We start from the raw sequence: 15,265 nt of genomic DNA on the forward strand, positions 1-15,265 counted from the left end.
CTTATTATGTTACAGCAAAAACAGTTATGCTTGGCTGTCTTGTGTTCATTAATCATAATGATGCTGTATGAATCGGAAACCATTTTATTTTCTCTGTTGACACTAGATGTTAAGATGATAGCAGCTGAATACCTCAGGTGGTTTCTAATTACTCTTAACCAGTTCTCTCACAGTGTTTGTCTCCAAAGACAGATTTGTTTAGTGCATAATATGATCTCACTTATTTACGAGCTAAACATGGTCACAATGTATCTGAAAAAAACACGTTAGTTAGATTCCTCACCTTAGAATATCCCCAGGCGTCAGGCTGGATCCGGAAAGATTTTTCGTCAGCAATACCCCTTGCGCGTCGCTAGGCGTCGTCTGCGGCTCTGCGTCCGTCGTCCGCGACGTGCGCTGGAATGACGTCGTCGGAGTACTTAGACGCCGCCCTCGTGCGCTGACGTCAGTTCTTCTTTTTTCCGCGCCGATCCGGGATGAGCTTACCCCTTTAGTCACTTTTTGACTAAAACTTTTTGGACTCTTTTGTCTACTCGACTCGAACTGGTACTGGTAGGATGCCTGAGTTTAAAGCCTGTGACTCCTGTCATACCAGCTCGACAGCGTGAGACGAAGCTCGGGACGTGAGAACTGTGCGAATGCCCACAGTAGAAGTATAGGATCACCACAAAACTTATGGTTCCTGTCTGACACGCTGTCGAGCTGGTATGAAAAACCTGAGCTGACAACGGTCACTAGTAGTTCATTGCAAATGTGCCGATAAGGTGAATGGAGTCCTGTTGCCCTGAAGAAATTGCCGTAACAGTAAGGCAATGAAAAATGTCGGCTTTTTGACTTCCTGTCTGTTATAATACAGCACTTTTTACTTTTGAATTGACCCATGAGCAAAAGAATAAAATTATGATAGCCATGGTTCTCTATCAATTTTAATTCAGGACTATGGTGTGTGTTGTTCACATACTTTCACCTTTTTGTTGTTGGTCAAATTTCTCTATTTTCTTTGAGCAAGGTGGCAACCTATGATGAGAAACATGGCAGTACTGGTGATGATCTAACCAGTGTCAGCCCGCTAAAGTGTTGCGCACGTGAGGTGCCTCCTTGCTCGGCACATATTTTTTCTCACTGTTTTTTCACTGATTTTTCACGGTGTGGGGTGTTGCACCCCTGTGAATGAACTGTTTTCATCACACACGTTTATATATATATATAAATAATTGCTTTTGAACACAGTGACTGCTACATGGATTTAGGGTTCCTGCGAAACCTTTTTTTAAAATTAGTACAGTACCTGGTAAATTGGGAATCCACCCCATAGTTTGAGCTAAACAGGGGTTGGTTCTGAAGAGGTTAATTTGATACCTCTTGATTCCTTTTGTTACACAGTGTATAAAATAGTCCTGTACTGAATGGATTGGGTCCTTTTTTGTTGGAAAACCCGTGGGATCCAGGCCTGGATCTTAGTCTGTGCCGGTCAACCTCACGACGCCTCCTCCGCCGGCACCGGTTCCACCCACGGCGTCGTCTCCGGAATACGCCGCTCCCTGGTTCAGCCCCGGGCCAGGCCCGGCGGCACAGCCGATGGATGACAATTTCATCTACCGTCCGGCTCCGATTATTCTCCATGTTTATCAGGAATCAGATGACGGGGCGACTGGGAGGGGTCTGTGGACCCTCTGGCCATGCAGGCCGACTTATCTCAGGACTGGGCAGATAAGCTGGGGGATGCCAGTGGTCTGGACACCTCTCCGGACACTGGTTTCATCTCTCCTCCGACTGTGGCTTCGGAGGAAGGTGCTGCATTTTCCGTGGTGCTGCGCAAGGCGGCCGAAGCCCTTGGGCTGGAGCTTCCTGCTGTGGCCGTGAGGACTAACCTCACTGAAGTGCTTCAACCGTCAGCAAGCTCCTCAGGGCCTCTGCTGCAATTCAATGAGGCACTAGTGGACGTTCTGAAGGGCACCTGGTCCAAGCCCTCCACTGTACCTCCTGTGGATCGGAACGTGGCCCGGCGCCACCGCCCTGCTCCGGGCGACCCCAGTTTTCTGTCCCAACACCCAACGCCCGAGAGCCTGGTTATCCAGGCCTCTACTTCCCAATCCTCCTTCCAGTCGGCTCCCCCGGATCGGGAATCCAAGAGGCTGGAACAGTTCGGTAAGAAGCTGTTCTCTTCCCTTAGTTTGGGACTGCGGTCCTTCAACACCGCTTGCCTCTTGGACCGTTATTCTCACTCTCTGTGGGATACGGTGGAGGATGTGCTGCCCCAGTGTCCGGAGGAGGCCCGGACGCGGCTCGCCCAGGCTCTTGCCGACGGGCGGGATGCAGCGCGACATGTTATTCGATGTGGACTAGACACTACGGACTCGCTGGGTAGGGCGATGTCAACCACGGTGGCGCTCTGCTGCCACGCCTGGCTACGGTCCACGTCTTTCTCAGGGGATGTCCAGAGCACCCTCATGGATATGCCCTTTGATGGCACTCGCCTTTTTGGCGAAAAGGCAGATAGTGCGCTGGTGCGCTTCAAGGACTCCTGGGCTACGGCCAAGTCCTTGGGCCTCTCGGGGCTGCGATCGCAAACTTCAGCTTTTCGTCCCTTTGGTGGCCAAGGAAGGGGCGCCCCCTCACGTCCGCCTAGCCACCGGCCGCAGAACCAACCTGCACGCGGACGTGGATTCCGCCGAGGCGGTACCGGGGTTCAACGTGCCGGTCAGTCCACATCAACCCCTGCAGCATCCGCCTCAAAGCCCTCCTAGTCCGTGCTTTCAGGCCCATTCCACGCCAGTGGGAGGCAGAGTTCGCCATCACCTGCTCCACTGGCGTTCCATCACGTCGGACAGGTGGGTACTGCAAATCGTCCGAAGGGGCTACTCCCTCCCCTTCAAGACGACCCCTCCAGCCATGCCACCGCAGTGCCACCGCATGTCGGGGGATCACTTGAATCTTCTACGGGAGGAAGTTGCAGCCCTCTTGGCCAAGAGGGCCGTCGAGCGCGTTCCTGGTCCAGAAGTAGGTCGTGGTTGCTATTCCCACTACTTTCTGGTTCCCAAGAAGGGCAAAGGGGGCCTGGTTCCCAAGAAGGGCAAAGGGGGCCTACGCCCTATCTTGGACCTCAGGAGCGTCAACGCCTTCCTCCGGAAGGAGAGGTTCAAGATGCTTACCCTAGCTCAGGTTATGGCTGCCCTGGATCCAGGAGACTGGATGGTAGCGTTGGACTTACAGGACGCTTATTTTCACATTCCCGTCCTGCCGGCCCACCGGCGTTACCTGCGGTTTACGGTGGGTCAGGAGCATTTTCAGTTCACGGTGCTCCCCTTCGGCCTCACCAGTGCCACTCGGGTGTTCACGAAAGTGATGGCGGTGGTCGCAGCTCATCTGCGCAGACCAGGGGTTCCAGTCTTCCCCTATCTCGACGACTGGCTGTTGAAGGCGGGCTCGCCCCAGCAAGTCGTCTCCCACCTCCAGACTACAGCCGACCTCCTGCCTTTGCTGGGGTTCTCCATCAACGTGCCGAAGTCGCATCTGAGTCCCTCCCAGAAGCTCCTTTTCATCGGGGCGGTTCTGGACTCGGCGCAGTTCCGGGCTTATCCTCCGCTGCAGCAGGTCCGGGATATTCAGGCTCTGATTCCCATCTTTCAGCCTCTATCCTGGGTTTCGGTCAGGTTGGTGCTGCATCTTCTGGGTCTGATGGCCTCCTGCACCCTGTTAGTGCATCACACCAGGTGGCAAATGCGGGCTTTGCAGTGGGACCTGAAGTTTCAGTGGGCCCAGCATCGGGGCAACCTGTCCGATCATGTCTTGATCTCGGAGGGCACTGCAAAACAGTTGCAGTGGTGGCTCACGAACCGCGATTGGGTCAGCGGCAGATCCCTCTCCCTACCCCACCCGGAGCACGTAGCTGTGACGGATGCGTCCCTCCTGAGATGGGGGGGGCCACATGGGGGAGGGGGAGATCAGGGGACTCTGGTCTCTGGCGCAGTTTCGGCTCCATATCAACCTTTTGGAGCTGAGAGCGATCCGACTTGCACTGAAGGCATTCCTTCCCGTTGTCCGGGGAAGTGTGGTGCAGGTGTTCACGGACAACACCACCGCCATGTGGTATTGCAACAAACAGGGCGGGGTGGCGTTGTAGACCCTTTGTCAGGAGGCTCTGCGCCTCTGGACATGGCTGGAACCCTGGTGGTTCAACATCTGGCGGGCTCTCTGAACGCCAGAGCAGACTAACTCATCCGCCGGTGCATGATGGATCACGAATGGCGTCTCAACTCGGACGTGGCGCAAGGCCTCTTTGGGCAGTGGGGAGAGCCTTGGTAAGATCTATTCGCCACCGAAGAGAAGGCGCAATGTCAGCAGTTCTGCGCGTTGGAGTTTCCAAGGCGGCACTCGCTCGGGGATGCTTTTCGTCGCGAGTGGAGTTGCTGTCTGTTGTACGCCTTTCCGCCTATACCACTTCTGCCCAGAGTGCTGAAGAAGATCAGGCGCGACCGGGCCCAAGTCATCTTGGTGGCTCCGGATTCGGCACGAAGGTACTGGTATCCCGAGCTACTCAGTCTGTCAATCGATCCCCCGATACGACTGCCTCTTCAGGGGGACCTTCTGTCGCAGCAGCGGGGGACGGTCCTCCACCCGAACCTGTCCAGTCTCCACCTCCTTGCGTGGAGATTGAGCGGCGACACTTGATGCCATTTGATTGCCTCCTGAAGTCTGCGATGTGATTCTGGCACCCAGGCGTCCCTCCGCTAAAACGGTATACGCCTATAGGTGGAACAAATTTGTGGCATGGTGCACAGCAAAGGCTGTGGATCCCCTTTCCGCCCCTCTTTCTGGGGTTCTTCTCTTCCTTCTTTCTTTGGCCCAGCAGGGCTCTGCTCTGGGCACTCTTAAAGTTATCTTTCTGCTATCTCTGCCTTCCTCCGGCTTCCTGATCAGCCTTCTCTTTTCAAATCCCCTGTTGTTTCTCATTTCCTTAAGGGCATTACTCACATGTTTCCTCATGTCCATTTTGTAATGCCTCAGTGGGATTTGAATCTTGTTTTGACATATCTGATGTGCGCTCCCTTTGAGCCACTTCATAATTGTCCTCTTCGTCTGTTGAAACTTTCCTGGTAGCCATCACCTCTGCTAGAAGGGTGAGTGAGCTCCAGGCTCTCTCTTCTAAGCCTCCTTTCCTTCCTATCCATCCAGACAAGGTTGTGCTCCGCACTCGCCCTTCCTTCCTGCCTAAGGTTGTGACTGCCTTTCACATCGGGCAGTCTGTTACGCTGCCCACCTTCTTTCCGCCTCCGCATCCCTCGAAAGAGGAAGAGAGGCTCCACCGCCTGGACCCAAAACGTGCGCTCTCCTTCTATCTGGACCGCACAAAACAGTTCCGTGTGGACGACCAACTACGTTGGCTACGTGGGCGCTAAGAAGGGGCGGGCGGTGCACAAGCGGACCATCTCTCGGTGGGTCGTTTTGTGCATCAAAGCTTGTTACTCCTTAGCTAAAAAGGAACCTCCTGTTGGGCTGAGGGCCCATTCCACTCGGGCCACGGCGGCGACGACTGCCCTGGGTCGGGGAGTCTCCTTGCAGGACATTTGTCAGGCAGCAACGTGGGCCTTGCTGCACACGTTTGCCAAGCATTATTGCCTGGACAGCCAAGTCCGGAGAGACGGCTTCTTTGGCCGTTCTGTTCTCCAGGACTTTCTGGTGGGATCTTGGTTCGCAGACCCACCACCGGGGTTGGTATTGCTGGGGTATCTATTCTAAGGTGAGGAATCTAACTAACGTGTTTCTTTCAGATGAACAACTTACTTACCTTCGGTAACGATGTATCTGTAAGAAACATTAGTTAGTTAGATTCCTCACCGACCCACCCATCCTCCCCGTTCTGCGAACCGACATCTAGGGCTAAGGTTATTCTTTTCAGGGCCCTAGACTTTTGTGGCACCCTTGTCGGTCTCTTAGATGGCTCAGCATTCCTGGCGCGGAAAGCCATGTACAAGAACTGACGTCAGCGCGCGAGGGCGGCGTCTAAGTACCCCGACGACGTCATTCCGACGCCGACGACTGACGCGGAGCCGCAACCGACGCCTAGCGACGCGCAAGGGTATTGCTGACGAAAAATCTTTCCGGATCCAGCCTGACGCCTGGGGATATTCTAAGGTGAGGAATCTAACTAACTAATGTTTCTTACAGATGCATTGTTACCGAAGGTAAGTAACTTGTTCATTAGGTTGTCACAAAGTAGTTAATTTAAAAACTTCTCATGTAAATAATGTGAATAACTGCATTGTATTCACATTAATCAATGTGTCATCATTTTTCAGTTGTGAAATAATTAGAGACTGGAAGACTGGAGAATCGCTTTGCTACGCTTTCATTGAGTTTGAAAAGGTATGTTTAATAATGGAGGCAGTATTATCATTCATAACTTTATCATTCCTTCATTAAGGCTATGGACTCTACCATTGTTTCTTCAGGTAAGATTTCAGTATTTTGAGCAGATGCACCGTTCCTGCTGGAGCGAGAGGCAAATCTGTGCAGTCCAGACTTAGCGTTTCATTTTGAGAAGGTCGTTTAAAGTTACTGAGGAGTTCAATGGCCATATAGATACATGAGGTTGAATCTCTCTACAAGGTTTCCTAATCCCAAAGTGATTTGGAGTATCCTTTCACTGTAGGGTTTCTGAAATCGTATTCCTTATAACATATGGGATAGTCCCATCCTCACTTCTCTGCTTTTCAAGTTACTTTTTTTATTACTTCCCCCTCCCTGCTCTTCCCAACCCCCTTCACTTTCCTTCTTATATGCTGGCATACTCCGATGACTGAATAATAATTTATCTGTGTGTCTTGTGTAGGGACCTGGCTCTGTATATTACACTGCCACTCGGTGGTAATACCATGCACAGAATCCAGGGGTTCCCCAAAAGTGTACAGGGCTCAATGTAAAACCCAAAGGGCTCTATTAGTGGTAGTGTGGGTGAGCAGCCTTAGGCCTATCGCAGAGGAGTGTAAGACATTTGTTGCACAACAGTGATCAATAATGGACACACGACGAAGGGGTGTGGCTTGCCTGGTGAGCATGGCGGACGCGTGAGCGAGGTGTTCCGCATTGGCCGAACAATTCTCCTGGAAAACACGACGGCTGGGGCCAGTTTCAGATGCTCTGTTGGCATCTGTGAGCTTGCGTAACGGAGGAGAGTAATCGGGCCGACTCTGAAGACTAACAGAGCCGAGATCTGGGAACGGTGTTATTCGACCCGATCCGGGGAGCAGTGGCCGCACGTCAGGACGACTGGGGCAGTCCCGATAGTAATCCACACCCCGGCTGGAGAGCCCTGGAGAGGCCTGCGACTTGACGGAGGTGGGTCCCCGGGGTCTCTGGAGACCGAAGAGCGGACACACTGCGTTCGGTTGTGCCCGATATCACTGGGTCACACACAGCTGGTTATAACTGAGGTGCAGCCTGGGGAGGAAGAAACGGACGAGCGCCATTTTCTTGAGGAGGCTACCCTGAGGGTGCCGGAGCCGATCTGGAGTGTGTTGTGAGACGCCAGTGCCTGTGCTGCAGCGCCGGGATTGGGGGATCTGCCGGGACAGAAGAACGTTCCCTGGGGCACCAGAGTGTGCGCTGATCGCGGAGACTGTTGGAGGACCTCGGGGAAGGGTGAGTAGTGCGGCCTGGTACCGAGAGGCGCGGCCACCATCTTGAAAACGGGCCTGTGGGGCCCAAGCTGCATCTGACGGGGGCATTGGAGGATGCACTAGTCACAGGGGGTAGATTGGACCCCTATGCTTGGAACCAGTGGCGATTTGCAGCGAGGTACCCAACTGCTTGGCGGCTGGAGTGCCCGATCTGGAACTGTGGCCGGTGGCCTTGAGCTGATCCTCGTGCTGGGGGGGCTGCACACGTGAGGGGCAGACATCACACTGCGCAGTGCCCGTATCCCTTGCAAAGGCGTAGCACCTGACTGGCTTCCTCCTTGGTGGTGCGCACCGAGAGTGGGGGTGAGTGACTAGAGCGACGTTGTACCTGGCTGGTGGGCTGCTTCCAGTACACGGAGAGAGGCGGCCTGTAGCGCATCGCACTGAGACTGGGCCCAGCCGCGGTGAGACCGGATTTGCTCCTGCAGTGTCCTACAGCAAAATTATGGGTAAGCCTAGAACCAAGACAATGTTAGAAGGCGACCTCAGAGGGGCCCGGAGGGGGCACTGACTAGCCTGAGGTCAACCCTCAAGGTATCGTAGCCGGGCACTGGCGGGAGACTCCTCAGGGGAGGAATCTCGTATCTAGGATCGTACACTCGGCACCACACGACAGAGACACCACAACGTGAGTTCTTAAGAACAAATCTTTATCAGATCGGAGTCGTAGGATCTTTATGATCAGCAAGGCAAATATATACAAGTAGAGCACGGGCTCACAGAGTCTCGGGGGGGGGGGGGGGTAGGAGGTGGCGGGACAGTCTTTGGGGATATGGATCAAATGCAGGGGCGTACCCGGCGCACAGCTCACAATCCTCGAGCTGGGGGATACGCTTGTTGTCGTCGGGGTCCGGCGGGACCAAGAGAGTCTGTGGGAGCCGCGAGTCACTCAGCAGGGCTCGAGCACAAGTTCGGAGGTCTTACGATCTTCAGGGAGCCGCGAGTCACTCAGCAGGGCTCAAGCACAAGTTCGGAGGTCTTACGATCTTCAGGGAGCCGCGAGTCTCTCAGCAGGGCTCAAGCACAAGTTCGGAGGTCTTACGATCTTCAGGGAGCCGCGAGTCTCTCAGCAGGGCTCAGGTGTTTCCAAAGGCGAATCTGCCGGATAGTCCCAGAGCACCCCTTGTTATAGGACGACTCCTCTTTGATGTCCGGAGTCTGTGCAGGCAGGGGTCTTGTCACCTGGGGGTCGCTTGTCGGGGTTTCCTGCCATTGTCTTTTGATCCTTTCAGGGCCGGGTCGGGAGGAGTCCCAGACACCCAGCAGGTGTGGAGCCAGCCCTCGGGGAGACCGGCGGGCCGATCGAAACCCACCTTCCCAGGGGAGCTCAGAGGTGGGATGGAAACTGCTCCTCCCTCTCTCATCCCAATGGGAGCGCGATGTCCCCCAGCCGGAGTGGCGCCTCTAGGCCAGGGTTGCGCTGGGGCCGGGCGGCCATCATGGTGCATGAAGTGGGCACGCGGGCCCGGTGTGGCCGAAAGGAGGAAGGCCACGGACGGGGAAGTCCGGGTCGGGTGCGTGTGTGTTCTGGGGGGAAGGATCGGCTAGGCCGTGTGCTCGGGGGCTGCGTGAGGTGCATGGGTCAGGTTATGTGGTGCGGGGACAGGGATGGCCATGCCACGAGGCCGGGTCAACACGCGTCCCCCCAGCTGAAAGCCGGAGAGAACTACCCATCCTCTTGGGGGTTCTCTTCGCTGAGGCGGAAGAACCGGGAGAGGCCATCGGCGTTGGCGTGGTCAGTACCAGGGCGATGTTCCATGGTGAAATCCATCCCCTGGAGGGAGATTGACCACCGCAGAAGTTTGGGGTTTACTCCTCGCATCTGCATGAGCCATCGCAAGGGGCGATGGTCGGTTTGGACTTTGAAATGGGTGCCGAACAGATAGGGGCGTAACTTCTTGAGGGCCCAGACTACGGCGAACGCCTCGCGCTCAATGGTGCTCCATCTCTGTTCTCTGGGCAACAGCCTTCGGCTGAGGAAGGTTACGGGCTGGTCTAGGCCTTGGTCATTCACCTGGGACAGGACGGCCCCAATTCCATGCTCGGGGGCGTCCGTTTGTACCGCAAACTCCTTGGAGTAGTCGGGAGCCTGAAGGACGGGGGCTGTGCACATGGCCGCTTTCAGGGCATCGAACACCTCTTGGCAGGCAGGGGTCCACTGCACTTTCTTGGGTTGTTTCTTGGACGTGAGTTCCGTGAGGGGACCGACTAGGCTGCCGTACTCCCGGATGAATCTTCGGTAGTAGCCCGTGAGGCCCAGAAAGGCTCGGACCTCCGTTTGGGTAGTTGGGGGTTCCCAGGCTAGGATGGCGTCGATCTTGGGCTGTAGAGGGGCGACCTGGCCGCTTCCGACCTGGTGCCCCAGGTAGACTACCGAACCTTGCCCAATCTGGCACTTGCTGGCTTTCACGGTGAGGCCTGCCTGGCGCAGGGCGGTTAGCACCCTCCGGAGGTGCTGGAGGTGCTCACTCCATTCGGAACTGAAAACTGCGATATCGTCTAGATAGGCAGCGCTGAATTTTTCCAGCCCGGCCAGGACTCTATTTACCAGTCGCTGGAAGGTGGCCGGGCATTTTTCATCCCGAAGGGCATCACGCGGAAGCGATAGTGCCCATCCGGGGTGGAGAAGGCGGACCGCTCCTTGGCTCCTTCGGTGAGCGCAATTTGCCAGTAGCCACAGGTGAGATCGAAGGTGCTGAGGAACCGAGCAGCCCCGAGTCGGTCAATGAGCTCTTCGGCTCGGGGAATGGGGTGGGCATCGGCTCGGGTGACTTCATTGAGTCCCCGGTAGTCCACGCAGAAGCGGAGTTCTGGGGCGACACCGGGGGCAGCTGCTTCGGGACCAGGACCACGGGGCTGGCCCAGGGACTGTCTGAGGGTTCGATCACTCCTAAGGTCAACATCTTCGAGACCTCGGCTTGAATGCAGGACCGGACCCGATCAGGGACTCGGTAGGCGCGGTGTTTCACCGGTGGGCTGTCTCCGGTGTCCACGTCATGGACACACCAGTCGGTGACTTGGGGGACCAGGGAGAATAGGTCGGAAAACTGCCCTAGGAGCTGGCGGCAATCCTCACGTTGCTGGGAAGTGAGGGATGGGGAGAGGTTCACTCCCTCTACGGAGCCGTCCATCTCTTTGGTGCACAGGATATCAGGGAGGGATCCGACTCCTCCTCTGCCCCGTCATCGGTGGCCAGCAGGAGGCTCAGCTCCGTCCGCACAAAGTGAGGCTTGAGGCGGTTCACGTGGAGGACGTCCCGTGGTGACTGGACGTCCACCAAGTACGTGACCTGGCTCTTCTGCTCAATCACTTTGAAGGGCCCGGTCCATTTATCCTGGAGGGCGCTGGGTTTCACGGGGGCCATGACCCCTACCTGCTGGCCCGGCTGGAACTCGACCAGAGTGGCATTCTGGTCGTACCAGCTCTTCATCTCTTCCTGGCTCGCCTCCAGGTTGGCCTCGGCCATCTCTCGGAACTTCCTAGTCTGGTTTCGGAGGGTCAGGACGTATCGGAACACATCTCGGGGGTGGCCTCGGGGCGCCGCCTCCCACCCTTCCTTGACCAGGCTGAGGGGCCCCCGGACGGGGTGCCCGTAGAGTAACTCAAAGGGGCTGAACCCCAAGGATTTCTGGGGAACTTCCCTGTAGGCGAACAGGAGGCAGGGGAGCAGGACGTCCCACTTACGCCATAGGGGCTCTTCCAGGAGGAGGTCTCGGAAGCGTAGGGGTACCACCAGCACCCGGGCGGATCCTAGCTCCACCGACTTCTGCTCGCTGTACAAAAGGTCATTCTCCCAATATACCCGGTGCGTTCCAGTTTGGTCGCCCGCGGCCTGGGCCTCTGCTTGTTGCCGGGGCCCGACCAGGGAAGGACAGGTAGCCTGCTCCCGGCAGAACTCCTCTCGGGAGGGGCCCCCCTCGTGGCGCCACTGGGCCAACTCGGGCAGATCGCTTAACTCGGTGACCTGTGCGGAGTCGGAAGGTGGGGGTTCGTCACTGGCGACCGACCCTCCTTGTGGGGGGATGTGGAGACCCTCGGCGGGGACCATCCTGTCTTCAGTGGTCGGGGCGTCGTCGACTTCCCCAAGGGGGGTCAGTCGGGCTGCCATGGATCGGGTGGTGGCGCACACCCACTCAGGGAGACCCATCATCCCTAGGTGGGTCTTGCGCTCGACTTGTTTCCAGGGGGAACTTTCCAGGTCGTTTCCCAGGAGACAGTCGACTGGCTGGGAGGTTCTCACTGCGACTTTCAGTTACCGGCCACCCCTCCCCATTCAAAAGGCACCAGGGCTACCTTACACAGACTTTCCGTATTGTCAGCGGAAATTACCGGGCAAAAGACGTTGGGGAGGACCTGGTCTTCGTTGACCAAATGACTGAGGACACCGGTGATGCTGGCCCCGGTGTCACGAAGGGCCTCTACTTGGTGGCCATTGATCGTTACGAGCTGCCCATATTTCTTCGTGTTGGAGGGCAGGAGGCTTCCAGGGACCATTTCTCTATCTCCTAAGGATACTAGGGCCATGGCTGCGGGTTCCCACTCTACGGTCTCCTCAACCTCCTCCCCCAGTGCTACACTGGCTATCTGTCTAGCGGGGGGTGCTGCCTGGGTGATGTGTGGGGCCATGGGGCATTCAGGGTCGTTGGCGTAATGCCCGGGCTTCTGACAACGGAAACAAGTGATGGTCACCCGGTGCCCCCGTCTCACGGGGGGGCCAGATACAGCTGGTGGGGGTTCCGGGAAAGGCGGAGGTTGGGTTTTCGGGGGACTGGACTGGGACTCTCTCTGCCCTCCCTGGTTCCCCCCCCCCCTCTCTGGCGGGGTGGTCCCTGACTGGCTCGGGGGTACTCTCCTACAGGGCCCCGGGAGACCCGGGTGTTGGTCCAGTGATCCGCCTCGACAGCCAGCTTTCTCGGATCCGTGAGCTTGCTGTCGAGCAGATGCTGGCGCAGTTCCACAAAGCAGTTCGCAGCCAGGTGTTCCCACAACATAAGGTCGGTTAGTTCTTCTAGGGTGGTTACCTTGCTGCCCTTGATCCACCCATCGAATGCGCGGCTGAAGAAGTTTACATACTCCACCAAGGTGGTGCCCGGGATCTTCCTGCAGTCCGGGAACCGCTGGCGGTACATCTCCGGGGTGAGGCCGTACCTTGTGAGAAGGGCCTCTTTCATGTGGTTGGAGGAGGTCTGCATGGAGGTTTGTAGGTCCAGCAGGGTGTGTCTCCCTTTGCTCAGAAATCGTCCCCACAACCCGCCCCCCCAATCCTTCTGCGGGACCCGATGGGAGGTCATGGCGACCTCGTATGCCCTGAACCACTGTTGAATGTCATAGTTTTTGTAATATTCTTTGACCACATCCTTGGGGATGTGGACCTTCTGCTCTGCCGGGGAGGCCGCCTCTCGGTTTCCCGGGGGCTGTGCTTCTTCGCTTTTTGCTTTTAGCTCGATTTCCTTCAAGCTGCATTCGTGCTCCAGTTGAAGTCTCCTTCCTTCGTGTTCCCGTTGGAGTTTCTTCTCTTCTAGTTCTCCTTGCACTCGCATCTGTTCCACTGCTAGCTTTTTCTCGGCTAATTTCAACTCGCCCTCGATTTTGAGTTTGGCTAATTCGAGTTCGTGATGGCGACTTCTTGCTCTGTCTGCGAGTTCCTCCGGGGATAGGCCCCCGTCTGGTACGAAGCTTCGCACCTGAGTCCGCGCTAAGCGTGTTGGAGAAGGTACCGAGGACGTCGACGCCGCTTCCATCCTCGCCGGCGCCGGCTCGACCTCGTTCGACGCCGATGGCTCCGGCAGATCCACGTTCGACGCCGGCGCCATTGGATTCGAATACGGCGCCGCCGATGATTCGGATTCGTTCCAGAAGGGAGACTCAGAGGATTATTGAAGAGCAGAGGTACCTTCAGGAGGAAGCGGAAGAGGGAGAATTGGTGGAGTCAGATGAAGTATTCGAAGAGCTTAAAGAGGTACAGAGGATTTGCAAGGACATCCTTTCGACCCTACAGACAGACCCAGCAGCAGCAGCAGCAGCAAGGTTCCTCGTCCAGAGGTTTCAGTGGAAGAATCAGGGGTCGCACTCGTGGCCGGCAACTCTCCTCCTCCTCCTCTTCCTCTTCCTCAGCCCCTCCCACCACCGCAAAGCAGCCCTAGATTTGCCATTCCGGATCATGCTGGTCCTGTGGGGGGCCGGCTTACCCATTTTCTACAAGATTGGGAATCTGTAACTACAGATCTCTGGGTTCTGGATCTTGTAGAAAATGGGTACGCCCTTCCCTTTCGGGAATTCCCTCCAAATTCCCCTCCTTGTCAAGGGGCTTGCTCGGGGGACCACCGTCTTCTCCTGCAGGAGGAAGTCCTGAAGTTGTTTCAGAAAGGTGCGATAGAGGTGGTTCCAGAGCAGGAGAGGGGTCAGGGATGCTACTCCCGGTATTTCCTGATTCCGAAAAAGGATGGCAGATTGCGTCCGATATTGGACCTCAGAATCTTGAATCTTTTTCTAAAACAAGAAAAGTTCAAGATGCTCACCCTTGCTCAGGTTCTTCAAGCGCTGAATCCGGAGGACTGGATGGTGTCGATCGACTTGCAGGATGCGTATTTTCACATCCCAAACCTGAAGTCGCACAGAAAGTATCTCCGTTTCACGGTAGGGTCGCAACATTATCAGTTTGCGGTCCTACCGTTTGGTCTTACTTCTGCACCCCGAGTCTTCACGAAGGTGATGGCAGTGGTGGCAGCCCATCTCAGAAGGTCAGGGATATCAGTTTTTCCCTATCTGGACGACTGGCTGATAAAAGCAGAGTCGCCAGAGAAGGTGCTGCATCATCTGCAGGATACAACTCCGCTGTTGTACAAATTGGGCTTTTCGATAAACATGCCCAAATCTCACCTGGTGCCCTCTCAGCGCAACCTGTTCATAGGTGCGGTACTGGACACTACTGTGTGTCGAGCATTCCCTCCTCCACAAAGGATTCTCGACATACAGGAAATGATTACTTTATTTTACAACGGAGCGGTCGTTCCGGTTCTGAAGGTCCTTCGCCTGCTCGGTCTGTTCGCTTCCTGCATTCTGTTGGTCAACCATGCACGCTGGCACATGAGGGCGCTCCAGTGGTGCCTCCGCAAGCAGTGGTATCAGCACAAGGGAGATCTCGGGGAGTCTGTGAGGATCTCCAGAGAAGCTGCAGCGGATCTGTCTTGGTGGAGCGTGGAGGGCAATCTGTCTCAAGTAAAGCCCTTTCATCTTCCTCCATCGGTGGCCACAGTGATAACGGATGCATCCACCTTATGGTGGGGTGCTCATCTGGGGGATCTGGAGATCAAGGGTCTTTGGTCTCCAGAGGAAAGGTTGCTTCACATCAACCTTCTGGAGTTACGGGCAATTCGTTTGGCACTCAAGGCCTTCCTCCCTTCGCGGTCAGTCTGTTCAAGTCCTGACGGACAACACGACCGCGATGTGGTATGTCAACAAGCAGGGAGGAGTAGGGTCTCTTTGTCTATGCAGAGAGGCCCTGCGTCTATAGTCCTGGGCTCAGGACGATCAGATTTGTCTGATGGCAAATCATCTGGCCGGGGTTCTGAATGTTCGTGCAGACA

General features: G+C 56.0%; 1 protein-coding gene across 2 annotated transcripts in view; it reads left to right on the top strand.

Moving 5' to 3' along the window:
* The window catches only part of PPIL4 (peptidylprolyl isomerase like 4), a 202,707-nt gene that overhangs the window by 76,231 nt on the left and 111,211 nt on the right, over positions 1 to 15,265 (top strand). For both annotated transcript variants that reach the window (XM_085612253.1, XM_085612254.1), the window contains exon 9: positions 6,300 to 6,366. In XM_085612253.1, coding sequence (XP_085468379.1) covers positions 6,300 to 6,366 — 67 coding nt within the window. The remainder of the gene's footprint in view (positions 1 to 6,299; positions 6,367 to 15,265) is intronic.

This window comes from Triturus cristatus, chromosome 6 (assembly GCF_964204655.1).
Source record: "Triturus cristatus chromosome 6, aTriCri1.1, whole genome shotgun sequence".
In the NCBI taxonomy this organism is placed as follows: Eukaryota; Metazoa; Chordata; class Amphibia; order Caudata; family Salamandridae; genus Triturus; species Triturus cristatus.